The 27,721-nt window shown below is 35.1% G+C and overlaps 6 protein-coding genes across 6 annotated transcripts; 3 read left to right on the forward strand and 3 right to left on the reverse strand.

Annotated features, from left to right (window-relative positions):
* Positions 1-2,670: 2,670 nt before the first annotated feature.
* On the reverse strand, positions 2,671-3,490 carry LOC116017381 (RING-H2 finger protein ATL73-like). The gene has a single exon (XM_031257961.1). It carries the CDS (start codon positions 3,314-3,316, stop codon positions 2,855-2,857), a length of 462 nt encoding a protein of 153 aa, XP_031113821.1. The 5' UTR covers positions 3,317-3,490; the 3' UTR covers positions 2,671-2,854.
* A 3,455-nt stretch (positions 3,491-6,945) lies between these two features.
* On the forward strand, positions 6,946-9,168 carry LOC116015009 (40S ribosomal protein S26-1-like). Its single transcript, XM_031254993.1, has 5 exons — positions 6,946-7,059; positions 7,144-7,236; positions 7,813-7,897; positions 7,986-8,119; positions 8,871-9,168. The coding sequence occupies exons 1-5, from the start codon at positions 7,057-7,059 to the stop codon at positions 8,934-8,936; spliced, it is 381 nt and encodes a 126-aa protein (XP_031110853.1). The 5' UTR covers positions 6,946-7,056; the 3' UTR covers positions 8,937-9,168.
* Positions 9,169-10,652: 1,484 nt separating this feature from the next.
* On the reverse strand, positions 10,653-11,562 carry LOC116017601 (transcription repressor OFP2-like). Its single transcript, XM_031258211.1, has one exon. The coding sequence runs from the start codon at positions 11,452-11,454 to the stop codon at positions 10,747-10,749; it is 708 nt and encodes a 235-aa protein (XP_031114071.1). The 5' UTR covers positions 11,455-11,562; the 3' UTR covers positions 10,653-10,746.
* A 755-nt stretch (positions 11,563-12,317) lies between these two features.
* LOC116015451 (transcription repressor OFP17-like) lies at positions 12,318-13,037 on the forward strand. The gene has a single exon (XM_031255521.1). The coding sequence runs from the start codon at positions 12,371-12,373 to the stop codon at positions 12,737-12,739; it is 369 nt and encodes a 122-aa protein (XP_031111381.1). The 5' UTR covers positions 12,318-12,370; the 3' UTR covers positions 12,740-13,037.
* LOC116015450 (protein GRAVITROPIC IN THE LIGHT 1) lies at positions 12,878-15,317 on the reverse strand. Its single transcript, XM_031255519.1, has 2 exons — positions 14,989-15,317; positions 12,878-14,796 (listed from the first exon to the last, which is right to left on the reverse strand). The coding sequence occupies exon 2, from the start codon at positions 14,538-14,540 to the stop codon at positions 13,149-13,151; it is 1,392 nt and encodes a 463-aa protein (XP_031111379.1). The 5' UTR covers positions 14,541-14,796; positions 14,989-15,317; the 3' UTR covers positions 12,878-13,148.
* An 8,410-nt stretch (positions 15,318-23,727) lies between these two features.
* On the forward strand, positions 23,728-25,616 carry LOC116016480 (CBL-interacting serine/threonine-protein kinase 11-like). The gene has a single exon (XM_031256760.1). It carries the CDS (start codon positions 23,926-23,928, stop codon positions 25,231-25,233), a length of 1,308 nt encoding a protein of 435 aa, XP_031112620.1. The 5' UTR covers positions 23,728-23,925; the 3' UTR covers positions 25,234-25,616.
* The last annotated feature ends 2,105 nt before the right edge of the window (positions 25,617-27,721 follow it).

Raw genomic sequence — 27,721 nt, forward strand, 5'->3', positions numbered from 1 at the left:
TTTTTTTTTATGACGAGGCCAGGAAAAATCGCAGTCACTGCTTAATAGTTTGCATCATGTGAACATTACATTGTGATTCTAGCCAACAAAGGATCACAAAAATTGTTCATAACAAACAGACTTAACACAAGAATACCAATACACCGTTTCTGTTGGGAGTCAAACTTGAAACTTAATTACGTAACAGTCCAATCAATTTGGTTAGGTTTGTTGACTCCTTACTCTTGTTTGGGTTCTTGCATGTGTATCTTGTAAAGGGAAACCTATTATGCAAATCCAAATTTAAGGGAATAACAATCAATACAACTTGCATTGCATGTAGACTGTAGATTGTATATTAGTGCATGCAATAATAAGTAAGCTATTAATGTCTTGTCATCGTTTGTAAGTGTTTGGATCTTTATAAAAAAATATATTCTTATTCGGATGAAAGTCGAAATTAGGAGAGTGACTTGATGTTTGTTTTTAAGAGTGAGGACGGTGGCAGAATTGTTTGGCACTCCAGTCCTTGAGTTAAAGACAATGTATATGAGTGTTTAACAGCCATTATGCATGGAAACCAGATAATTAACCACTGGCAATATTGTTTATATATCATATGATTTGATGGCATTGTTTGCGGTACGAGGATGATGTTTTAATTTATCTATTAACCCGACCATAGCATTAAGGGACAAGATTATTTAACCCAATAAAAGATTGTTGTGTGAATACCTACTCCATGAGCAATGAAATTAAAGACTCCGCCCTTGCTTGTCTTGTTTGTGGCCTGGCCGCTCTAACATTTTAGCATCTACTTTACACTATTATTGGGTAATATCACACTACTAGCTAGATTGATGATATACTGTGCCCCTATTCACTCAGCAACGTAACATCTTTAAATTAACGTTTGAGCCTATTAACTATATATGAATAACAATTTAAATTGATTTATTTTCTTATAATTACAAAGTTAATTTTAGTTAAAGTGTACATTCGAACAGTGATAGCAGAATTGGTAATAAATCAAACAAATGCTAGCTAGATTAGTGGAAAGTGACAATAATGTTGGTATGTTTGCATGGGTGGCCTCGTGTGGTCCGCATAGCTTGGCCTTTTTCCATTCCCTTACTACAAATACTACAAGTTTACAACAAATTAAATAGAAACCCATTTCTAAACACTCGATCATCATCCTTCCATTATTGCAAATCTTGTGTTTATTTTCTCCGTCTCCAGATCAGAAGCCTATCAGATCTAACCATTCTCTCGCCATATATATACTTGAATGGCGGATTTGTCAAGTGTGGAGAAGGCAAGAAAACAGTTAGAAGACTTATATCTGGGCGTCCCTGATGAATCCGTCAACCTCACCTTTCAACACTTGTTGGTTCAGCCGCCGCCGACCTCCAGCCCTTCCGAACACCCAATCCTCGACTTTCACCCAGAACCGCCTAATAATCCTCACGTTAACGCAGCGCCGGCAGACAAGCTCACCGGCCGTTGCCATTATCATGCTACTCCTGAGCGCGGTTCCCGGAGAGCTGTCGGGTTAGTGGAAAGAAACAATAAGTATGAGAAGGAGGATATGAGTTATGTGAGCGTGGGACGGCGGCGGGGGCGGCCGGGGATCCCGCACTCCAATATCTGTACCCTGTGCACAACCTATATCTACCTTTTCCGTCACCGCTGCCTGGTAATAATATAGTGTATAATTGTTGGTGATATATATGTATGTATGTATGTTGTGATCGATGTTTAGTTTGGTGATGGATGGAATATTTGGAGTGCAGGTTTGTGGAAGAGTGTATTGCAGACACTGCATGCGGATTGGCATGGGAGATATGGCCGAAGGCAGGAAGTGTGTCGATTGTTTGGGCAGAAGATTCAGTCCCAGGTACGTACTTTACTTTGTGTTATGTAATCCTTAATTATTAACTTCTCCAAAAATAAATTTTGAGAGGCTTAATACCATTTTTGACAGGTACATACAAACTGCGGGGCAAACAGGTTGTTGGATGAGCTACTCCACCACAGTTAAACAACAAGAACTTAAGTGGGCCGAGAAAGGGCCCAGAGTGAAGTCAAGAAATCAATCCTGTCGGAGTATCACAACTTCCACCTCAAAAAGCCCAACAATGGCCCATTCACATGTCAGCAATAATTCTTCTTCATTCGTCCAGAACCCCTCTTACACACCTTACACTCCCACTCACCACTACCCATTGCCTTTCTAGCTACCTAAGTACCACTCCAATCAAATTGATCAGACAGTTGACTTGATTATCACGAGATTTTGAGTTTGACTATTCATGCGATTTTGATTTACGAAAAAAGTCTTATAGTCACTACTCGAAGGTGTGCTTTAATCGTCTGGATCGGAGTCGCTACTTGAAAAAAGATTGACGTTATAAGCCAACAAAAGACTATAATGGAGTAAACTCATTGATAATCATATTTAGAATCTTGTGGTTAACAAAGCAACAACATAACCAACTTAGATGATGTTGTTTCCACTACCTGTAGGACTATCCATTTACCTTCTTGATTTAAGTATTCTTAACTTTTATGTGTCATTTATTTTTATAATTTACCTCATGATGGAGTGTTTCTTGAAAATAACATTTCAGTTTCACCATAAATACTTAAAATTCTTGACAAAACATGTACTAGGATTACCAATCATCATAAACTAGTGTGTGTATTGATTCATGTATGTATTATTATAAGCATTTGCTTCCAAATGAATACAAAAAACATCATATAACACAAGTTAAAGAGACATTCTTAATAGAAACATTGAAAATCACGACTAAAGAAAAGATTGAATAGAATAGAATAGAATTGAATAGAAAGTAAAACAATAAGGGATTTATGGAGTATCATCATCATCAAGCAATGGGCGCCTACAAGTTGGGCAAGAAGAGTGCGACAGAAGCCACAAATCAATGCACTTCAAATGAAATCCATGGCTGCACCTCGGCAGCAGCCTCAAATTCTGTCCTTCATTAAACTCCGTCAGGCAAATCGGACATTCCGTGCCGAAGATATCCACCTCCGACTTGTAAACCACCACCGGAATCTGCTCCAGAACGTCCTCCTTCAGCCCCGCCGCCGTCGACGGCGGCAGAGCCGCGGCGCCGGGCTCCGGAACCGGGGGGCTAAGCCGTCTAATTCGCCGGAGAATGCAGCGGACGATGGCATTCACTGCGACCACAAGCAGCAGCGCGCCTAGCAGAGACGCAAGAACCACCACCATGGCTCTGTCCAGCTTGGGATCGTCGGTGTAGTTTAGAGCCGTCATGTTCGTGGTCGGTAACGGCGTTACCCTCATGGTGCTCCCGCGAACAAGAAATCCCGGCAGGACAGAAACATAGGAGAAAGCAGCAACTAGTGGTTTGAATTGCCTCGAGGATAAGAGAGTGGGGGGAGGGGGGTTAGTCCTATTGAATATTGGGGCACCCTTTTGCAAAGTTTCTTCTCAAAAGATTGAATCCTCAATCATAACAACAGAGAAGATATAAATCACAGTAATTTAATGTCTCAACAAGTAAAAGTGTACATAAGGGATCTGTCCACTTTAAACATATAATATCTCCACACTTTTGAGTTTGTAACATTGATTTCTTGTACCAAATACTATCTACTGAACCAATGAGGTAAACCCATCTGGAGTTTGTAACATTGATTTCTTGTAACATTGATCAAAATTTATTATTATTATTTTTTCATTTCGTCCTCTCTCAAAAAATAAAATTTTGGGACCATGGTATTTGGGGAAATTGAGGAGTACAACGTCCTATGCTATTGGTCCAGCAAGAGACATATGTTGGAGGGTAAGAAAAATACAAAGTGAGATTGGTAAGCTTTCGCTTTCTCCATCATGATCAATTTTGCAAAAAACACAATAAAAAATCTCATCTTACTGAAAATGATAATTGATAACAACTCAATTATTATATTTGTTAAGCGCACACACATATATATAGACGAAAATTGAGACGAAACTCAGTACTAAAAATTGACAGGTGTAAAATGGTAGTCCAATATAAAGAAATATTGAAGTGGTCAATATATCTACGTATATTTATATTAAATTTTAAAATAATAGTTAGATGGTATATTTATTTAAAGTGAGACAAATTGTTGACCTAAATTAGTGGTGGAAATGAGTTCATTGTCTTAAGAAGAGTTTGGTGGCGGCCAACTTAGGTATACATCTATTCATCCAATGATGGCAAAGGCAATGGAAAAGTGTGCCTAAGATTTGCCTGATAAATTTCTGCGCCAAACGGCAGTGAATATTTACAGTGTTGCAGATGGACCGTCGGTTGTCAACATGCATGCGATGTATGCGTGGCTAAGCACGTGTAGAGGTCATACCAGACAAATGGTCATGTCTCCCTTCTTTTGTCACTCATGTGCATATCGTTTTAAGTGAGTAACGAGCAAAATTCAATCACTATATAGATAAATTATGTTTTGTGACGGTAGCCAATAAATAATATATGTAAGGAGATAAGTTATCATCAATTATTTAAAATTAACTTGCTTTATAAGAAAAATAAATAGGTCGTTCCTATTAAGTCATTGACATACACATCATTTTGCTTATTATGTCATGGTGATAATAACAAATTATATTGTGGACCATAAATAAATATTCATTTTAAGTAATAACTTAAAAACAAACGTTTAATACACAAAACATAGGCATTTACAGAGCGTTTGGTTGTAAGGAATGAATTAAGGAGAAAAGAAATTGTAATTCGGTGGGAAAAAAATAAGGTCGGAATAAAGTAGAAATTCAAATTACATGGTTTGGCAGGGAAAAATATAATTATTGAGAATGGGAAGGAAATAAGTTGTATAATGACTAAAATGTCTTTGCATAATAATAATATACTAATCTATACTATATATAAAAGCAATATCCTCCTCCAAAGTTTTCCCACCCAAACGTAGGGTATTTTAGTAATATGGTAATTATTATTATTATGATAGAATAATATTAATTATTGATTGTAATTCGTTATTAGCAATTATGATAATGGTAATTAGTGATTATATATGGTAATTATTACGATAGAATTTAGTTGTAATTCGTTATTAGTAATTATAGTAATGGTAATATTATTGTGATAGAATTTATTATTTATTTATTTATTATTATTATATGATAGAATAAAATGATAGAATAAGAATAATATTAACAGCTCTTCGGATTTAAGCTTCGAGCTTATAGCTTTTCAGCTTTCAGCTAGGTTTGCCAAACATAGCCATGGAAGCCATAATTAGCATAATAGTAATTAAGAATAATATATACTCCTTCTTACCATATAATAATCATAATAAAATGTCCTCATTTTTATTGAAATTAACGATAAGTTTTTCTGCCTATATAGGAAGTTAATTAAACATACACATATTATGATGCGTAATTAAAGAAAAATAAACATACATATATTACGCCCATATTACTAACCTGCATTTAATACTTTAATCTTACTATGGTATTCAATATAGAGATTTTTTTTTTCATTTGATTATAATTTATTTATTTTATTTAAAATAGTATCAATTAGCCATGCTCTTCCTCCTAATTTTTGTTTAGACTTTTCTTCATATAAATTTTAAGTAATCAATTTCAACACTAATATACAAATCTTATAATTTCAAATAAATGTACACTTTCAAATATTATAATTGTTTATAATTTCATCATCAATTATATATATATATATATATATATATGTGTGTGTGTGTGTGTGTGTGTGTTCAAATGTGGTCGCACCTTCCGGTGCGGTCGATGCGGTTCACACCACTCAATGTTAGAAAACGCACCACAATGAAAATACACAAAATACATCACACAGCCAAAATAATGCACCATAACTCCCCTGCCCCTAATGGTGCATTTGCTAACATTGTGTGGTGTATATTTGAATATCTAGTGGTGTGTTTTTTGGTGATGCGTACTTAATGATGCATATTTGTGTGATGCATTTTCTAACATTGAGTGGTGTATATTTGTATACATAGTGGTGCGGTCGCACTGACCGCATGTTAAGGGGTGGCTGCACCTGAACTCTACCATATATATATATATATATATATATATATATATAAAGTTTATTCGTGCATCGCACGGGTAATTTATTATAAGTATAGGATGTTTATTTCTAAATATAGAAAATATTATAAATCATTATAAATACTATTAAATATTTTACAAAATCAAATCCTTTATATTGTATTAAACAAATCCTGTATGTTTAATAATAAGGTGGATAGTGTATATATAGGGGTGAATAATAAAAATAAGAGCTACAAAATAGTCCTCAAAAGTTACTAAAAAAGAACCCATAAAATCGTGATCACAAGTTACATAAATCATATTATATAGCAAATTTTTTAAAATAAATGTAATTAAATGAGTCATATATTATTGATACTTTTGCATTGATCTTATAAACAAATAAATAAACATACACTCTCAAATATTATAATTATTTATAACTTCACCTTTAATTTTTATTATTTAAATATATAATATAAAAATTAATTCGTGCATCGCACGGGTAATTTACTAGTAATAATTAAAGGTAAAAAAGTATTTATATCCTTTTTCTCTTTCCTTCCCATTGAATTGCAAATCTTATGAGAGGATATGAATTGCAGTTCAACAAAATGAGAGAATTGTAATTTTTTCTAACCAAACAGTATAATTTGGATGGCCAAAGAATTGTATTGTAATTGAATTACAATTACGTCCAACCAACAACCCATTAAAAAATATAGAGTAACATTCAATGTACTAAAAATTAATTACTGATCAATACTTGTTAGACCATTAACACTTATCTGTTGGTTGCAATAGGACCTAAACCTACTAGGGCTGGTCCATTAACACTTATATATTGGGCCTATGCTAATCGTATACCACTCTTTTGGGCCTGCTTCTTAGGGTTTTGAAAGAGCGTGTATATATAGCCCTCGCATAGCCATTTTTCACGTCGCTGTTTGCTGGAGAAACCCTGTCTGAGCAGAGCCGCGAGGAGTTCCCGAAGAAAAATGGTATAACACTGCGCGTTCTTCTTTCAATTATCGTTGGTTACGAATCGGCAGTTTCTGATTTTGTGTTTTCTTCTGAATTGGCAGACTTTCAAGCGAAGGAACGGAGGCCGCAACAAGCACGGCCGCGGCCATGTCAACTTCATCCGCTGCTCCAACTGCGGCAAATGCTGCCCGAAGGTCCGTAAACCCCATCCCCAATTGAAAAAAAGTTGTTCCGTTGTCTGTACTTTTTGTATATGATTTCTGCGCATGCTAGCTTATATATGGTTGCAGTGAGGTTCATTCGGATTGAAATTCATGCTTATCTATTAAATTTTAGATGAATTTTTATTCATCTCGACCATTGATACTAGTCATCTTATTTGTAATGCTTCACAGGATCCGTGGATTTGTTTATAACTAAGATATAGAGAATGAAAGTTGAGAGTATCATTATTGTGATCATGTTTTTGTATTCATATTCTTGTTGATTGTGTTAATTAATTATAATTAATCCATAATTACCTCATACTTATGGCACATTAGATTTAAATAAGGCAAAATTGTTTTAAAATTTATAATCTATTTTAAGTAATCTAACTTGTAAAAGCTTCTATCTATAATCTCATTAGCCATATTAAACAAGCCTAGGCAGTAATGCACATTATTGCAGTATAGTTTCAAATTCATGATACTGGCTCTATTTGATTCCTCTTCCTTATTTTTGAGGCAATAAGCATCATATGGTATTTCTAACTAAAATTATTCTTTCAGGATAAGGCCATCAAGAGATTCCTTGTCAGGAATATTGTTGAACAGGCTGCAGTCAGGGATGTCCAGGAAGCCTGTGCCTTTGATTGTATGATTTCTGTAATATACCATACAGTTGCACTCTATTGTTTCCAGTTTTTGATAAAAATTTGACATTTGCTTTTCTCTCTGATTAGCGTACACACTTCCCAAGCTGTACGTGAAAATGCAATACTGTGTGTCTTGTGCAATTCACTCCAAGGTTGTTAGGGTTCGTTCACGTACTGATAGAAGGGTCCGTGAGCCTCCACAGCGTTTCAGACGCCCAAGGGTATTTTTATTTTCTCTTTATTTTCACCTTTGAGCTTTTAAATTTGAAATACGTATACTTTTGCTAGTTTATCTGTTTTTTTTTAATTTTTAAATTTAATCCATTTACCTTTTGCATTCATGTTTAAAGCTGTTTATCTATACTGCTTATGTATTGAACTTTTGCCATCATGTAATGATTGTGCTATACTGGCTGTAATTGTGAGCTCTTTTATATAGGAGTAAGATTACATATTTTATTTAAACTTTTATATTGGATGAAACTGATGATATGTGTTGTTTTTTGAGCCAGGCTTAAATTCTCTATCCACATATATGTGTTACATTAACTATCATTTCCTTCCTTTGAAAAACTTGGGTAAAAGGTTATGAGGAAAGCAAAATAGTGAAATACTACAGCTTAGCAAATGGCAGATATCCTTCTAAACCAATTCTTCTTCCAAATCTTTGTGCATTTGTTTGTGTACATAGGGTTCATATATACTATAGGTGGGGAGTGTAGACTTGAGGTAGGGTTTTGCTTTAAGCTGGGTGTGTTGGCGGGTATATGGCGAAAGGGGTTAGTTATGTGCAGTAGGGTATAGGTTACATGCAAGGAGGGCAGAATGTTGTGGAAGGGGATTAAGGGCAGGATCAGGTATTCCAAAGGTTACTAGGGTGATTTAAAAAATAGTTTCATCAAATGTTGATTGTACTTTATCTGTTAAAGTTATCATAGCATTGAAAGTTCTATAATAAAATTGACTTTGCAGGATGATCAGCCAAAGCCAGGTCAAGCCCCACGACCCACAGGAGCACCAACTGCTGCCCGTACCTAGACGCCCCTTGTGTTATTTTGTTCTCACTAGACTGTTTCCTTTTACTCTCAAGGGAAGTTACGGAGTTAATATATGTTGGTTTTGATGTTTCTGTCTGTTAAGGTTTTGGACAAATGTCACATTGTTCTTCTATGTTGGTGACACAACAAAGATTACAGCTCTATGAATTTTGACAATTTCCATAGTGTTTTCTTTCCATTTTGTTGAAGTGGTGCTTATTTGAAGGACTGAATATTGGCAGTCGAAAAAATGTTTTCCAAATTCTTTCATCTTTAAAAGTGAAAAATTATTGGATATCATGGTTGATTGCTACTTAAATCATACCCTAAGGGCTAAGGCCTAAGTTATATATTATACAGAAAAAGTGACTGTTTTTGTGTAATAATATGAACTCAGGGGTTTTTGGAATAGTGATAAATGATTTGGAGGGAAGAGAAGGAGAGAGAATTAGTTGGGTTCAACTGCAAAAATGAGTTATTGGAATAGTGTTAGAGAAGAAGAGTTGTGCGTGTTGGGCACACAGCAAATGCTCACCAGGCGCACCCGGCAGGCCTTTTCGTTTTCTTTTATTTTTTTTCTTTTCTTTTCTTTTTATCACTTTCTTCTCTCATATTCTCTTTTCTAATCATATTTACAAAAACTTCTCAAAAATTAAATCATATTTACAAAAACTTTTCAAAAATTTTAAAAAAAAATGTCACAAAGGATGCTCTTAAGTTTTACCTTTGGGATGAGTTGATTACAGCTTCTCAAGAGTAGAGAGTTGATTACAGCTTTCCAGGAGTAGGGATATTCCCTTCGGCCCAAAACATCCGGCTCGTGTTTGTCTTGACTTGCAAATTGGCTACAATGACAGCCAAATGCCATTAACCCAACAATGCAAGCATTGAGTTGAAAAGCTTCACATGCAACCTAATTATTAGCAACTATTGGGGAAGTGATTGATGGTGACTCAATTTATCAGCAACAGTTTGAAGATTTAGTTCACTAGTTCGAGCATTAGTCTAGTAGATGGGAACGCTTTACTTAAAATTAATATTTTCAGTGAGAGTTCATTTTAAGTATAAATAATAGGGGTTTAACCTCTTCATGCACTTAGATATTAGGGGTTTGGCCTTTTCATGGACTTAAGACAGGATTCATGGACAATGATATAGTTTTGTGCAAAGTCAGAAATTTTTGTGTTATTATCAAAAAAAAAGATTTAATTTGCTTGTTATTACATGTCACTCAAATTTGCACTTTTCCAACAAACAACGCTTGTCTTACAAACCAAGAATTCATCCAACCTAATCATTAACCTGTTTCACTATAATATCAACTTTAATCTTACCTAAAAACTACCCAAAATACCAAATATTGCACCTCACCATCATCATCTTTCATGTAAAAAAGTATCTTTTAACTTTTCCCATGATAAACCCTTTGCTTTCAATCCACGACAACCCAAACTCAAACGCTACTCATTAGCTTCAATTCTACCATTCCATTATCACGGCTTTCAGTGTTACTGTAAAAATAGTTTTTTTTTTTTAAATGTAAATTCAGTTAGCAAACTATTAATGTAATTCTAAGGTTGGCATCTTTGCATCCGGTTTTTTTCCTGAGTAATAGTTAAAAATTTTCTTGAATAAGAGTCAAATTTTGTGAATACGACCGGAATTAATTTTACATTTGTGGTAATATTGGAGGCCATATGCAAAAGAAAAATTTCATAATATTATACAATTGATATTAAATACTCCGTAAAAAGTAAAAGATTACAATGCATGGGACTAAATGTAAGTTGAAAATGAAAGAGATTTTAGATTTACAAGTCGAGATGAGGCAGTTCAAACCATATTTGTTCAAACGCCTTGATAATGAGGTGGTGATATTCTTCCGGATTCAAAGAAAGATAACAAGCAAGAAGTTCTTCCAAATCCCTAGAACATTTCATGTCATTCTCCTCGATCATCTCCATCATTGATTCCTTGAAATCCTTCTGCGGATCAACCGACGCCTTCACCATCGCAACGCTCTCCGGCAACTCCATCTTCTCCGCCCGCTTGTTCCGCGCCGAGCTTCTCCGGATCTTCCGGACCGCAATTCTCGGAGAATCGTTGCCTCGCAGCCTCACTCCGGAGACCTTGGAAACAGGTTTTCTCGGTCGGAAATCGACGCTTTCCTCCAATCCGATCAGCTCCGGCAATGTAGAAGAGCTATCATCATCGCGACCATCTTCCTCGGAACTACTGGTAGTGCCGGTCTGTGCGATTTGAATTTCGGAAGGCTTGTATACTGTTTTCCTCTTCGGTGGATCAGAGAAGGGGTTGTAGGCGGTGGTGTGGTAGTAAGAGTGTGGAGGAGAAGAGAGGTGGTAGAAGGTGGTGGTGGCGGTGGAGGTGGGGGAGGAGGACGGCGGCGCGTGTTTCTTCTTGGGGTGAGAGTTTCTGGTTCTTGTAGTGTTCATGTCTCTGAGCTTGTAGAACCAGGCGTTTGGGATCATATCTGATAATCTGAACCTGTGATTCCCCATTTCAATTCACAGATTCTTTGTGCTTTTCTCTCGATATCTGATACTGAAGTTGAAAGGGGAAATATATAGTATGGAAAATGATGACACTTTGCTGGAGTAATACTTTTGTTATATGTTCTAATCAATAGGCTCAATAGTTTTATGACTCCACAGTCAAATTCAAATATTTTTGGTTAAGTTAAAAAAGATCTGGTCAACATGTTATCAACACTCTCATAAACTCATTATATTTATTGACTACTTGTAAATTGGCTGCCTCACCTGCTGGGTGAGAACGGTTAATGTAATTGTAAGATTATATAATAATTTTAATTTGGAGAAAAAGTATGTCATGTTAAAGAGTTTTGAATTACACTTTCACCTCAAGAAGAATCAAGCTCCACAAAAGTATCCAATTGAATCTAAATTAGACACGAGCTCTCCAACCTAAGAGACCGTTGGATCATGAATGTATCTATAATTTATCCCTCTATCATCCTATTAAGGTCGGGTCTTTAGGGTGAGGGATCACTAGTCATTAAATATTACCATAGTTGCACCTTCAACATTATGGTCTTTATGGACATGAGGGACTTCATTGTTACAATATTATTTGATATTGTTTGATTTTTATTAATGACCGTTACTTGTGAATTACTCTCTAGCTTTATGTCGAGTCACTTGTAAATCACTCTCTAGCTTTTTGCCAGGTCACCTGTGAATCACTCTCCAGCTTCGGGCCGAGTTTGCAACGAGGGCAATAATGGATTTTGTATTCCTTAAACTAATCAAATACCCAAACACACCAACCAACTCTTCACATTGTTAACGATCCTGAAAGCAACATAGCTAACAACAACAACAACAACAATCATTCTCCAGCATCTCCCTTTCCTTCATCAACACTCTGTCATTCTCAATCCCTAATGTTCCACACATGAAGTTGAAGCCTCCAAGCCCCTCCTTTTATAAGAAGCCTTCAACTTCCTCAACATTCAAAACACCAATAACACAACAATCTCACAAGAGAATGAGCACAGAGGCTACAAGGGGGGTGGAGGGTTTTGCTCGGGATGACACAGAAGACGCGGCGTGCAGGAGGTTCGAGAACTACTTGGTCGAGATGATCCTCGAGGAAGGGAAAACGGGAGACTTGGTGGACGTAGAAGAGCTTCTTCGCTGCTGGAAGAGCCTCAAGTCTCCCGTGTTCATTGATCTCGTGTCTAGATTCTACGGAGAGCTATGCAAGGATCTGTTTCCCAGAGACAGCAGTGAATTACTTCCCCGGGATTCTACACAACAATAATACTTTCTTTCCTACAAACGATTTCAAGTCTTCAAATCGATTTATAGTTTTTACTGCATTTACAAACATTCTACGCACAGGTTGTAATTAATGTGATAAACAAGGTAAAAATGGGCAATGATGAATGGGGAACACAAAATAACTAAGAAATTTACTATGGAGTATTAGTTAAGATATATATATATATTTACAATGGGAAAAGCAACAGATTGCTCATTACATGATTAGAACATTGAAAGCGTTACCTTGAAGAAACAAGTTCCACCAACTACAATAACATCAATGCATTTACCCGATCTATGTCATCTATATTTCAAAACCGCAAAATCGCATGTTTTTCATAGAATATAAGGTCTGCATTGGCAATAGGGCACTTACCAGTTTCGTCAAGGATGTTTCAGCACAAAAGTTATGTTTTTGATAGATAAACCCGAGACTTGATAATGTTATCACCAATTATGAATCCGGGCATGACCATGAATTCGACTTTGAGCCTTTCTTGCTCCTTGTTTGATGGAACGCTATCTTCGCTTATTTCCTCCACATACTCCATGTAAAGATTTGAGAACTCACGCCCTCGCTCTACTCTAAATATGTCACACGTTGGTTGCACCGATGCAGCAGTGCCTTGAAGAATCCAAACGGATCGGGCCATTTTGACAAATGCTGCGTAGAAAGGTGTTGGTGGATGAAATCCATTGCTCACAAATGTCCGATGGTCGACATTGCCAAAGAATGCTATTTCCATTGCGGGGTGAACTATTGATAGATACTTTTCTCTGCAATATGTGGCAAAACTTGACTTTGGATCTTCGATTAGGGCATCAATTGGGTCATCATACTTCTTCAGAGTATCAAGACTTGACGATTGGAATGAGAATCTATGAAACATTCTCCGAGCAATATAGGCTTCAAATGCGTATTTTTTGTGGGACCTCTTGGAGTAAACAACCGAGCCTTCAATTGAGTTAGCTGCTTGGTCTAAATCCCAGCCCGAGACCTTCATCAAGGTGATTAATGGCTTGGCAAAGTCGTGTATAGCCTTTGACACTGCTCCAACAATTTCCTCCACATACGAGAAATTCAAAACCTTAACATCCTCGTCTCTCTTCTTAAGCTCCTCACCCAACCTCTTATTCCTCGACACTGAATCCCGAAGCTCTTGCTGCAAAGCAACCACCTTAGACTCCTTTTCTTTGACCCCAGACTTCAATTGATTCAAAAGCTTCTCTCGAACCCGGATTTCTCCAAGTAAAATCGGTGAACAAGCAGAGGCAGATTTCGATCCCTTCATCTGCCTCCCTTTGTAAGCTTGCTTAATCCTGCACAGCGATTCAAGCTGAGACACAATAACCTCATCTGCAGCTCGGATTTTATCGGGATCATAAGGCACGTGAGCCTGCTGGAGCTGAACATAAGCCAATTTCAACGCAGAAACCCCATCAAACAACTTCGAGATCTCCCCATCACCGCACCTCTTCACTTCACCCTGAACCCCAACACTACAGTTCTTTACTTCACCCCGAACCCCAACAGGCTCGGGATGAACTTTAACCGCATTCGATTCACCTTCCTCAGTTACATCACTACCACTCTCCTCAGTTACCAAGGGACCATACTTGCCACTGGCTAGTGATAGACCATGGTAATTCAAGTGTGGGTTTTCAGAACTAAAAACCCCAATGGACCTATATCTACAAGCCTTAGCAACTTTGGAAACAATTTCTGAAATATTGTTGGACTGGGGCTTAGAGATCTTCACTGCACATTCCATTCTCTGATTCTGTAGATCCAACCCCATTTGAATATCTAAAAGTAAGGATCTAACCACTAACCCCACACCTAAACCACTGACTTTGATTCTGATATGCAGAGCAAGTGCAGGCTAAAGAATTCAAAATAATATGAAACTTTGGGGTTTAATCTTGAAACTTGGTTACTACATTGGGGAAAGAACAGCCATGATTCCCGCTGAGATAACCTTAAACAAATGACCTTAAAACGTTGGGCTTCACCAAACCCCCCGAGGTTTAAGGGCTCAATGTCCGATTAACATCCTAACAGTGAAACACCCAGATTTAAAAATAATAAAACAACCCAAAAAACTATTCCTTTACCCACTCAAATGCTTAAACCCCAAATCCCCAATACAACAATCACAGCAGATCTAGGGTTCTACACATTTCAAACACGAAACCAAAACAGAAAAGGCAAAGATTTGTGTACACTTAAAGGGTGGAAAAGCTTACTTCAGGGAGGAAAAATGCTTGAAACTGAGCAAGAACACCACAAACCCAGAGTACAGAGCAAAGGAGATTGAGCTAAAGCTCTGAACTTTGAAGCAAAAAAGGATCAAATAAACAAGTCCCAATCAGAAAAGTCCAGGAGAATAGAAAGGGAATGGGAGGTTTCAGGATTTCTTCAGGTTTGGATATCCGGGTCTGTCACATTACAACTCAGCAATTCTCGAGCTTTCTGTTCAGCTACGGCTAAACAGAGAGTTAATCAATTTGGCCTTGGGAGTGTTAAGGGAGGAGATAACGATCACAAGAAGAACAGCACAAAAAATAGTTATAAATTACCCCCAAAAATAGAAAAAAAAATGGAAGAAATAAATTAGAGGGAATCTTTTTTAGGAGTGTGTACTGCCTACTACTGACACAGAGCAAGAGAGGGAGGACAGAGGAGACACAGATTTTGAATTATTTATATTAAGATCCCTATAAATTTCAAAAATACAAATTCTTCCCATACAATTTCCCAACATCATTGATATCACACTAACTTCACCAAAAAATTCCATCTCAACTATTATTTCCGACCCGTTGTGTAAATGAGATGGTGTGAGTGTTAAATATTAACCAAAGATCTCGTGCAAAACAGTGTTAATGCAACTACCCTAAAACTAATAAGAAAATGTGTTAATTTGTTATCGTTTGAAGTCTTACCAAACATGATTAATCTCAATATGTGGATCCAAATGTATCTTGACTTGAAGAAATCTATGATAAAACAAAAAGAAAAATTCTTTAATCTTTTAATTTTCTTATCATTGAGGGGATTAGAACATGTATTGCACTTTTCATTGTGTGTCTTTTTTTGTTTTGTTTTGTTTTGTTTTGTTTTTTTTTTGTAAAATTATGCATTTTGAAAAAAAATTTACTCCATATGTATTATTTGCATATATAATATTTATTGATCAAATCAACTCTATTTTTTTTTACTTATTTTCTTTATTGTTTTAAAAATTTTTAATTTATTGTTTTATGCTTAATGCTCCATAATACTTTTAATATAATGTTTAAACATATAAATATTACTTATGAATATTAAATTTAACAATATAAATATTTTGTAATTAATTTATAAATAACTTCGGTAAATTCTTGATAATCCAATCGAATACAAAAAATGAGACTGAGCCCCTAAATTGAAAGGATAAAAATTATTTTTGGGGCAAATGTATAAAATAAAAAGTTGGCAATGGAGATTCGAGTACCTTCTCTGTCAGTGGGGTCCCACCGAGATAATTCTTGGATGCGCTGCAGAATGCAAAATTTTAATCTTGGGACTGTATTGTTCTTACCTAAACTCCTATCATATTTTATTAATTTTCGAAATCTACCCACTAACCAAGAATAATCATGCAACTTTATTAATTAAAAACAATCTAACATAATTTTTTAAAAATCAGATGGAACTTCAAACATTCAAAAAATAATAATTTAAAAATTATCCTCTTTATTGCATAGAGAAAAATTAGGAGTATCATACAAAATCTTTTAAAAAAAGGAGTAACATACAAAATGAAATGTATAGAGTAACACTTTTTGCAATTAAAGAAAAATAATTACTCCCTCCGTCCTTAATTGTTTGTCACATTTACAGCTCCAACCTCGTGCTTAAAGGACGAGGTGCTGAGCCACCACGTTAACCATGTTTATTGCTTTTTTACACGATTTTTAATACAATATAACAAATGTTACTAACTTTCTAATTTTGCCCATCAATAGTAAGCGTCATTTGTAGAAAGCACAATTGTACTTACCCCATTAGTTGTCTAGAAATTTAAAAAAGTCAAAAGAGTAAATTGAAAAATGTAGAATGTTAGTTATGTTCAATTTTAGAAATAAGACACTATTTTATGATAAATTAAAAAAGAAAGTAAAACAGGTAAAATGAGTCAGAGTATTATTATTATTTTTTTGAATACAGCGTATTATTTTTATTAATTATACATGTTGTCACTTTTTGTTATTTAACTATTGTTAAATTTGTTAAGGATCTTGTGATCTAGTGACATCAAGTTGTTTTCTCATATGAGAGGTTGTTGGTTCAAGCCTCAGTAAATATTTAAATATAAGAATTATATATTTAATTTACTCAGTAAAGCCTTTTGATTTTTGATTTTTTTTTTGGTTTAAATACGGCAAAAGCTGCAAAAGAAAACTACTTCCCTGAAAAGCAAAGGGCATTTTGAATTTCCAAAAATTGGCACGGGAAATAAAAGTTGCAATTTTCTGCCATTGTTGTCGCTGCTCTTCAACCCCATCCAATACAAAGTGAACAAATAAAGAGAAAAAGTAGTAAAAGCTGTTTATTATTATTATTATTATTATTTTTAATAATTATAACAATAAAGTTCCTTTTTCTATTTGGGCATGAGAGCTTTTTGGAGCACCAATTGTGAGGAAAAATCCTACGCCTTCTGTCCCAAAAAGATTTTTGTGACATGGATAAATGGATAAGGCCATTTCCATTAGCCATTTTATTACAGTTTTTTAGAAGGCTTTTGACAAATTGGAAGAGAGAGGGAAGAAAGAGAAAGGGAATGGTTGCTAATTTAAGGTATTTTTTTTTGTTTTGTTTTGTTTTTTTGTTTTTTTGAAATGTGAGGTTCACAAATGAGGAAGGAGTTACGTCTCATCATGCATGAGGTGCAACTCTCACGCTTGGACACGTAAATTTATTATTATTATTATTATTATTTTACAGATTTTACTTTTGTTTGTTTGTTTGTTTTTTTTTTACTCTTATTTTCTCTTTTCTAATTACACATGTAAAATATTCTCAAAAAATTCACATTATTGAAGATGACCTAATACCCTCAAGACAATTTAGCGGGTCTATTCATTCGAAGAGTGAATCCAATCTTTTAGAAAGATTTGTCTGAGTCTTAGATGGCCAAGAGTAATGCCTATTGGCTCACCTAAACCTGCAATAGCCAAACTTGTCAAGTTATGTATGCAACACTCAAAACATAAGACTGGGATTTATCCCTGCAATATTTCTTATTTTAAGATGACATGAATTATTATTTTAATTTTTAAAAAGGGGATGTCACTATGCCAGTTTGGAGCATTCCCATTTAAAATTTTTATTGAAGAAAAAAAAGTTATGCATTTATTTTTGACAAATAAATTTTTATTGATTTTTCTCCTGCAAATCAAGAATTTTTGTGGGTTCCAACTCTTAGTTAAAAGCCAAATGAAGCATTCTCTAACATTATTCATTGTCAACTTTTTCTTCTTTTATCTTTTTTCTTTTCTCTGCCCGTTTCTCTCTCCCCTCTCTCCTCCTTGCACATGTAGCTTGACAAAAATCACCAAAAGTTTGCTACTATTTAGACTTGCTCTAATTTTCAAATTGACAAAAGACAACATTTTGTTTTTATTTTTATTTTAATTATTATTATTATTATATTATAATGTTATTTGAAACTATGTCAACTTTTGAAATTGTGAGCATTGAATGGATGTAAATAAAAATAGTAAAAGAATTGTAAGTTTGGTGGTGTAAAAGTATGATTAACTTTCAAGAGTAAGAGACTATAGCAATGATAAAGATAGTCTGGCTACTATAAGAACATTTTGGTTGGATGTAAAATGTTTTACTTAAATTTGGGGAAAATTTCATTTTCCTCGTTTGGTTCATGGAAAACTTTTTCCATATGAAAATAATTTTCTTAGTTTTCAGGATAAAGTTTTCCAAGAGAAGTGGGTTATATTTTGTTTTCATGGAAGTTTGGAAGAAAGTATCACATGGTTGGACAATTTTACCTTTATTACTTTTAATATCATTATCATTGTGTAGAGAAATTTTAGTCTTTATACTCATTATTACTTACCATTCCAACATCAATCAAATAATCAAATCAATATTCACATTATTTTCTTTTTCACTAACCAAACAATAAAATCAATCTTCATGATAATTTATTTTCCATGAAATTTCAATTTCATTTTCCCTCAAATATTTTCCACAAACCAAGCGGGACCTGTTTATGTACACTAAAATGACGCCAAATCAGCCCATCACAATGACCAAACAAGGAGTGTTCTGTTGTTTAGTTTCATTTTTCATACACATTAATTTCATTTTAGCAACACTAAAGTAACATTTTAATTATATTACGTTTTCATTTTCATTTGATAATCGTATTAGACTATGATCCACATAATGATGTGCGGAACATAATCAACTATATAACAATTGGAACCTTTTAGGCTTAAGCAAAAGAAAATTGAAATGAAAGTTTGATGGGCTTATTTTACCATATGTTTCATTCATAACAATCTATAGGCCCACAATAAATGCATCAAGCGATCCCATTCATCATAATGAAATTTTATTTATTTTAATTTTTTTTTTGTGTTCGTTTTCAATTATGCAAAATTGAATTTTATAAAATAATTTATTTCCTTGTAAAGTGAACAGACAATCAGAGTTCTTTTTGCAATTAGTTATTACAAGCTTCCATGTTTTGCAGTTTTTTTTTTCTTTTCTTTTCAGAAATAGCAATTTTCAAAAGTTTTAAACAATCCAAAAATGTTTAAAAGCTTGTCACTATCCTTAACCACCGAAAAAAGATGTAATGTTTTTCCATAAAAATAAACGAAAATGTTTATTAAAAAAAAACGAAAATGTTTTTTTTTTCTCTCTTCGTGCTTTTTTTTTTTTTTGGGTCCAATTTTTTCATCTCTTGACGTGACTTTTATTCATTAAGATGTCAATGAATTAGTTGAAGTTACCACTGAATAAAAATAATTTATTTAATAATCAAATATTTAAAAAGTTCATTAAGTTAATGTAACGTCAAGAAGGAAAGATTGTAGTTTTTTTTTTTTTTGAATACTATAACTTTATTAGAATGCAGATCTGTTCATAATTACTTTCTCAACCTATTGAAGCACAAGAGTCAGTATTGACTCCACTGAGTCAGTATAAAGGGAAGGGTTTGATGCCACTGGACTACAAGGTCCTTGGCTAGAAAGATTGTAGTTAAAAATTAAAATATATGAGTTGATATCATAAATTCAATCGGGGGTTTAGGATTGCTATAGTGAAATTAGAAGACGGGTTTGTTTGGTTGACAGGTTTAGTCATTAGGAATGTGTATCAAAGTCATTGTTAGGGTGTGTTTGGTTCGCACATGAGAGTCGGAATCGGAATGATATCAAATACTTGGTAATAGTAATGAGTTTTGGTAAAAGTATTTTGCATATTTGGTAATATGGTAGAATGAGAATGATTATTAATAGTTGGGGAAGAGTAGGAGGAAGGGAAATGAAACCCTTATTTTATTATAGAATGAATTTTGCAATTAATGGGGTAATCAAAACTCATAATAGTGCTCTAAAAACTTGTCAACCAAACAATAACGACGATTTTGATATCCATTCCTATATATAACTACCTGTCAACCAAACATACCATTATTGTTTGGTTGACATGTTTTTAGAACACTACTATAGGTTTTGATTACCACATTAATTACAAAACTCATTCTCTAATAAAATAAGGGTTTCATTTCCATTCATTCTCTTCCCCAACTATTAATAATCATTCTCATTCCACCCTACTACCAAACATGCAAATACTTTCACCAAAACCCATTACAATTATCAAATATTTGATACCCACTCCGATTTTAATTCCCATGTGCAAACCAAACCCACCCTAAAAGTATTATACAAGAGAATGACAAGATGTCAATTGGTCAGTCACGAAATTATGTACCATTGAATACAATAGTTTAGCGATATATAAAAAGTATAGAGAGTATAAAATGTCCACTTTAGTGGGTAACCCGAGCTATTTATACTATACATTTAGTCATTTGTACTAAAATTAAAGGTGAGCTGCGCTGTTTCCATGCTTTCACTTGCCTCCTCCTATATTGCCTAACATTTCAGTTGATCAAACAAGTTGCACTTGACATCGAACCATGTTTTTGCCTCCTGTCACACTCACTCAATTGCCTTTTAATTTGTCCACTAAACTTATAAAGATACATAAATTGATAAATTTATCGACCAATTGAATAAGTATAATCCATCAAAAAAAAAAATATAATATTTTAATCTTTTTTTTTTTCCCTTCTAAATTTTTCCAATAACATTTCCTCTCCTGTTGTCACTAGGAGCGGTATGTTGATTTTAATAAATAAAATTTATGAGTAAGTTCTAAGTTGGCGTGAGGATTTGCTCATGTTGTTTAACGATGTCGGCGTTATCCGTCTCCAGTCCACTCCAACTGGATCACGTCCCCGCCGACTTTTTTGGTCGTTATAACTTATAACCGACTATCCTAGCAGCTACGCTATTCTATATTGTCATCGAAGCCGTCCAGACGTCCAGTGGGCAGTGGCTATTGACTTCTGAAATATATAAAATATATTATTTATATAGAATAGTCCAACACGGTTTGCATTTTTTCCCCGTTTTAAATACAAAAGACAACCATTGATATGATTGATCGAAGGAACGACGAAAGAGACTAAGATTCTAATTTCTAAGGTCATCCCATTAGCTATATTGGACACAAAGTTTAAGAAAAAAAACTGACATGTATATTTTTTAAACAAATGAAAAGATAAAATTGAAGAGGTGCTTTTCTCTTGCTATTTCAAAATTTTGTCAGCCCCAATAGGGCCCACCAAATGCCATAATAACTGCGCCTCACGAAGCCCGCCTAGGCACGTAAATTATCTTTTTTTTTTGTTTTTTAATTTTGTTTTATTTTTCCTTTTCTTTTTTCCCTCTACCCCTATTTTCTCTTTCCTAATCACACTTACAAAATCTCTTCAAAAACTAAACCAAACTCTTAACTATTGGAGAAGGCCTAAGACAACGTTTAATTTTTTATTTTTCATTTTTTTTTTTGAAAAATGTATCAAATCAGTAAATGCAACCCAATATTCGGGATAAATACACGAATTTTTTTATATTAATTAATCACAAATCCGTTTATATAAATCTCACCTTAGGCTATTTGGTTCATTGAGTTTTGAATACTAGACTACTAGTTGATCGATTACACTAATTCAACAACCAAATAATAAGAAAAAAAAATATGAATATAACTATAGTTGGGAAAGAGCTGTTAGTAGTGCATTTTAATATTCCGTATATGATTGTGCAAAGGTTTCCAGGGTTTACATACAAGAATGGAATCATTATTTTACATTTTGCTAAATCATAATTATATAATTATAAAAGATTATATGTTTATTGAGTACTAAGACTCGATATTTGTACATTTAGATAATTTGCCTTATAATTTTGAATAAGTAGGAAATCATAGAGTGGTCATCTGGTATGCTCGTGTCCCATCCACTACCTTGCATTGAATCATTGATTATAGGTGTATTGAAATTCTGATACATGTCCCAATATATTGTATTATTGTGTGCATGACATATATGACTATATGTAGTGTATACACATTTGTGTGCGCGTGTTTACCCTGTTTGTCATGCATTGTGTATGAGCGCTGTGTGACATATATATGGCGCACATTCAAGTAAATACGGTGTGACATGACATGTGACAAAATACAAAAAAAAATAAACTTTTTAATATTATAAACAACTTAAATATTTTGTAATTATTATTCGCATTACAAAACAAATTGTTCATTAATCACGGAATTATTTTACAAATTTATAACAAATAGAATATGAATCAAGTAACAAACTAAATACACTTATTTCACGAAAATACTATTTCATTATAAAGTTATTATACTAATTAAATGCAACACGAGAAAAATATCAATTCCTTTTCAAGTATAAAACGCATATGCTATGGTAGTCATCATCATTTTGTTGTTGAATGATCAAAGTTGAACGCAACTAATGATTCCAAATCATTATTCCATTTATTAGCAACATACAACTATATACTATTCGGTGCATACCTATCACTATATGATAAGACAGCCAGCTAAATATGCATTAGTTATATGCGTTTGATATTATTATTTTTTTTCAAAGTATCCATTTCAGATTCTTGTATGGTTAATACACAAAAAAAAAATTACAAGAAAATTTGAAATTTAGTAATGGCTTAGACACCGAAAATGTACAAGAATTCAACAAGTTTTACGCATAAAGATAAGCAATAATCAATTTTTGATTGATTACCGATTATGAAATTTAATAATGTTGATTGTTTCAATTTCCAACTAATTATGTCTATGTTAATTTTTTTTATTATTAACTAAAAATCAACAGTTGCCCACCTAATTAAAATGGTAAAATAAATGATAGATGCTCTCCGGACTTAACGTAGTTAGTTTGTCGCCAAATTTAAAGATAGGCAACAGTGCGGGTTCAATTCTCACTGAAAACTAAAATTTAATCGGTGATTTTATTGTGTTCGAGCCTCATGGAGGCGATATACTATATTGTAATAGAGTTAGTACTTAAAAAAAAAAAAGTTAAATAAATAAATTATACTCCGTAGATGGAAAGTATGTTAAAAGAAACGTATGAAATTTGATTCTCTCAACATATTTTTTGAAATATCTAAATTTTAAACGCGTTATGCGGGAAAATTTTGGTGGTGGGGCAGCCGCGGGAGCACGTGGCGAAACGTTATTGGGTAAGAAGCCAGCCAACTCAAATCAAATAAAGAGCCTGGCCCAAAAGCAGTCAACAAATGCGAAACATTCTCGTCATATAAAACCCACCAAAATAGAGAAAAATTTGAATGGTTAAGATTCGTTTGGGACTCGCAGTTTCCCATTTCAAATGAACACCCCGCGATTGTAATCCAAAAGCAACCTCGAGAAAAGGAAAAAACAGGAAAAAAAAAAAAGAAAAATTCATTCTCGATCTTTTTGTTTGATCGATTTCATCTTAAACTCCTACTCCTCTGTTCGGTCTCAGGCATCCTTAGGAGATGGTGCCGGGGATCGAACACGGGCGGGGCGCCGCCGTCTGGCAGGCGTCCGAGGAGAACGCCTTGTTCGAGAAGTACGAGGTGGGGAAACTCCTGGGCTGCGGCGCCTTCGCCAAGGTTTACCACGCGAGGAACATCAGGAGCGGGCAGAGCGTGGCGATTAAGGTGATCAACAAGAAGAAGATCTCGAGCCCCTCCATGATCGGGAACATAAAACGGGAGATCTCTATCATGCGCCGCCTCCACAACCCTCACACCATGACCCTCCACGAGGTGCTCGCCACCAAGACGAAGATATTTTTCGTGATGGAGTTCGCTAAGGGCGGGGAGCTCTTCGCTAAGGTGGCTAAGGGGCGGTTCAGCGAGGATCTGAGCCGGAAGTACTTCCGCCAGCTGATCTACGCCGTCGGTTACTGCCACTCGCGCGGGATCTTCCACCGCGATCTCAAGCCGGAGAATCTCCTCCTCGACGAGAACGGCGACTTGAAAGTCTCCGATTTCGGCCTCAGCGCCCTCACGGATCAAGTCCGCCAGGACGGTTTGCTCCACACGCTCTGCGGAACGCCGGCCTACGTCGCGCCGGAGATTCTCTCGAAGAAAGGCTACGACGGAGCCAAGGTCGATGTGTGGTCGTGTGGCGTCATTCTCTACGTGCTCACCGCCGGATTCCTGCCGTTTAACGATCCGAATTTGATGGTTATGTATAAGAAGATTTACAAAGGCGAGTTTCGGTGCCCTAAATGGATGTCGCCGGATCTCAAACGCCTTTTATCTCGTCTCCTCGATACAAATCCGGAGACGAGGATCACAATCGACGAGATCACCGAAGATCCGTGGTTCCGGAAAGGATCCAAAGGAAAGCTGAAATTCTACGACGAATTCCTGGAAATCAACAAGGAAGAAGATCCGAGCAATAGAAGCGCGTCCTGTTTAAACGCGTTCGATCTAATATCCTTCTCCTCCGGGCTAGACCTCTCCGGACTGTTCGACGGCGCGTCAAGCTCCGTCACCGATTCCGAGAGAATTGTGGTGGACTCGGCGCCGGAGAAAGTGATTGAGCGAATCAAGGGATTCGCCGCGGCGGAGAAGATCAGACTGAGGAAAAGGAAGGAATGGGGAGTCGATCTGGAAGGGCAGAATGGGAAATTCCTCGCCAACGTGGAGGTTTATCGTTTGACCGACGGTTTGGTCGTTGTGGAAGGCAGAAGGACGGCCGGCGACCCCGAAATGTTCAGAGAGTCATGGAGGGGAAAGATTATGCCGGCGATTTTGAACCGATCGGAGAATCAGGCTTCCGGTAGCTGCTAGGCTTCACCGCCGGCGAACGGCGGGATCTAGATCTACGTTCGTACTTAACGGACGTTAAATTATTATTACATGATTGTATAAAAATTTTTCTATTTTATATAATATATGATCATAGTAACGTGTCGCATGATTGCGTGACAGTGTGTGACAGTGCATTAGTTAATCTATATTTTTAAAATAAGATGACTTGGCTGCCGACGAGGATGGAATCGATTCGCCCGGCGGCTGTAGACATTGATTGTAACTTTTGTTCATATTTTACGCTTTGTTTCCCGGCCAACGGTTGGCCGGCATTGATTTGTTCTTTTGCTTTCTTGTTTTTCCGGCGAGAGTATGATACTGCTAAAGTTTGAGAAAAAAAGAAAAAAATCAAGATTTTACCACTTTATTCGTGTGCTATCATTTTTTTAGTGACGAGTAAACCCGCATCCACTCCCCCTTTGATAAGTAATTGACAATAATAGAATTCGTGAATCATATGTTACTCATTCGCTCTTTTTTGAGGCGGTGTGCTGGGTTTTTTAATTTTAAAATTAGAATAAACAATATGTTAATGTGCTGGAATTTGGGACTTTTTTAACCATGATTAGGTGAAATGGGAAAGGGGGGTTGGTGAAGATGAATGAAGTAGTAGGATATTGGTGAACAGCTATTTTGGTTCCCCACCTTGTAGCTGGATGGTGCCACCTTATGTGAAAGTTGATGCCAGTGGGAACTAATATAAGTTTGGGTTTGAAAATTTTGTACCTACTATTCTCTTAAATATTGCGTACTGAATCATTGAGTTAAGTTCCGTTCAGACTTTTCATACCCATTCTTAGTTTTACGAGTAACAAATAATCTAGCTAACAAACATAACCATTAATAAACAAAGTAAAAATATAAAAGATTAAGTAATAAAACGTAAAGATACTAAGAACAACAGTAATTGCATAAATTACTCCTAAGTTCTTAGAAATTTGGACCCGTTTTACACTCAAAGAGAGAGATTTATACATCAGGGCTGCTCACACAAAAAGGAAGTTGACTTCGTTAACTCAAACGTACACAATGTTTCTTATTAGATTTTTAATAGTTTTGCATCTCCAATTTAAACTTAAGTTGAATTCCATACGTCTCACTAATATTACTTAAGAGTTAAGACATATCATATTTTCTTTATAAGTAATCCAATGAAAAAAAGTTGCTTTCATTTTGTCAACAATGGTGGATGCAGTATGAACATGTACACTAACAGTGAAGACATGAAGTATGGGTATTCTGGGAGAAATACAAGTCAAGCAGCTAATCACACTTTAAATTTAATTTGTAAAAATAAAAATTAGGGTCCAACATTTTAAAATTATAAAAGTTAAATCAAACAAGCATTAATACATAAATTATATTGTGAACCAGTTATGTACTTTTTTTTTTTTTATTATTTTAAACACATATTATGTACTTTCAGATAACATATTATACATCTTCTGTTGACAGATTATGCACATCTTTTAACTTTGTTCTAAGTTTATAATATGCGAGTTGTAAATAAATAAATTGAACGTACATAATATATTAACTACATGTTTACATATACGTAATGTGGATCAAGGTACACAATGCACATGGTGTGAGTGTGGCTTGTTTCTTATATCTAAATGTCACAATTTCAATTTTTGCTAACACATCTTGATCAAGTTTGTTATATTGGATTTTTCAAATGCGATTTGATCAAGTTTGTTATATTGGATTTTATTTGTTGTTACACATAAAAAAAAATCCAATAAATTTTTTTAAATAGTGAGTGCGTGTGTTTTTTTTTGGAAGGTCTACGAGGTGTCTCGCACCGGGCCGGTCCAATTAACGAGTAAAGTGCATGCTGGCTATATTGGTTTCTCCATATATACAAGGGGAGATCGAACTTCCGACCTCCTCTTTAAGGGGCAAGAGTGCCGAGCCACTCACGCCAACCAAGCTAATTATTGCTCGTGTTTTTTAGATTAGATTGAATCAATGACCTGACATGGGCTAACATTGATGGTTGTAAACAAAGTCTACATTTGTGTACCGGACAACATAATAATTTTCTAAGGCCGACTTATAGAGAAGGCTGGGCTGGGACTAGCCTGATTGGATACCCAATTACGTTATATGGATTAATGGTTTATTTGGGCTTTTGTGGTTCACTATACTTAGAGTTGTCAATACGGGCTAACGGGTCGGGCCAAAGAGGCTGCTCCTTGACGGGCCTGGATTTTGCTAGCCCCGAACGCCCAGCCTTTGGCCCACAGGTTAGGCGGGCCCGCCATTTTTGTTACTTGTTAGTTATATATGTGTATATATATATATATATATATATATATATAGAAGTCTATTCAGGTTAGAACTAATATATTATAGAGGACTATGATGTCTATTTTTATGCGTTAGATTAGATTGTTTAATGGTCAATATTTTACCTAATTTTTGTTTTATTGTAGGTGATACGCGGGTATCTTTTAATGTTTAA

This window comes from Ipomoea triloba, chromosome 4 (assembly GCF_003576645.1).
Source record: "Ipomoea triloba cultivar NCNSP0323 chromosome 4, ASM357664v1".
Taxonomy (NCBI): Eukaryota; Viridiplantae; Streptophyta; class Magnoliopsida; order Solanales; family Convolvulaceae; genus Ipomoea; species Ipomoea triloba.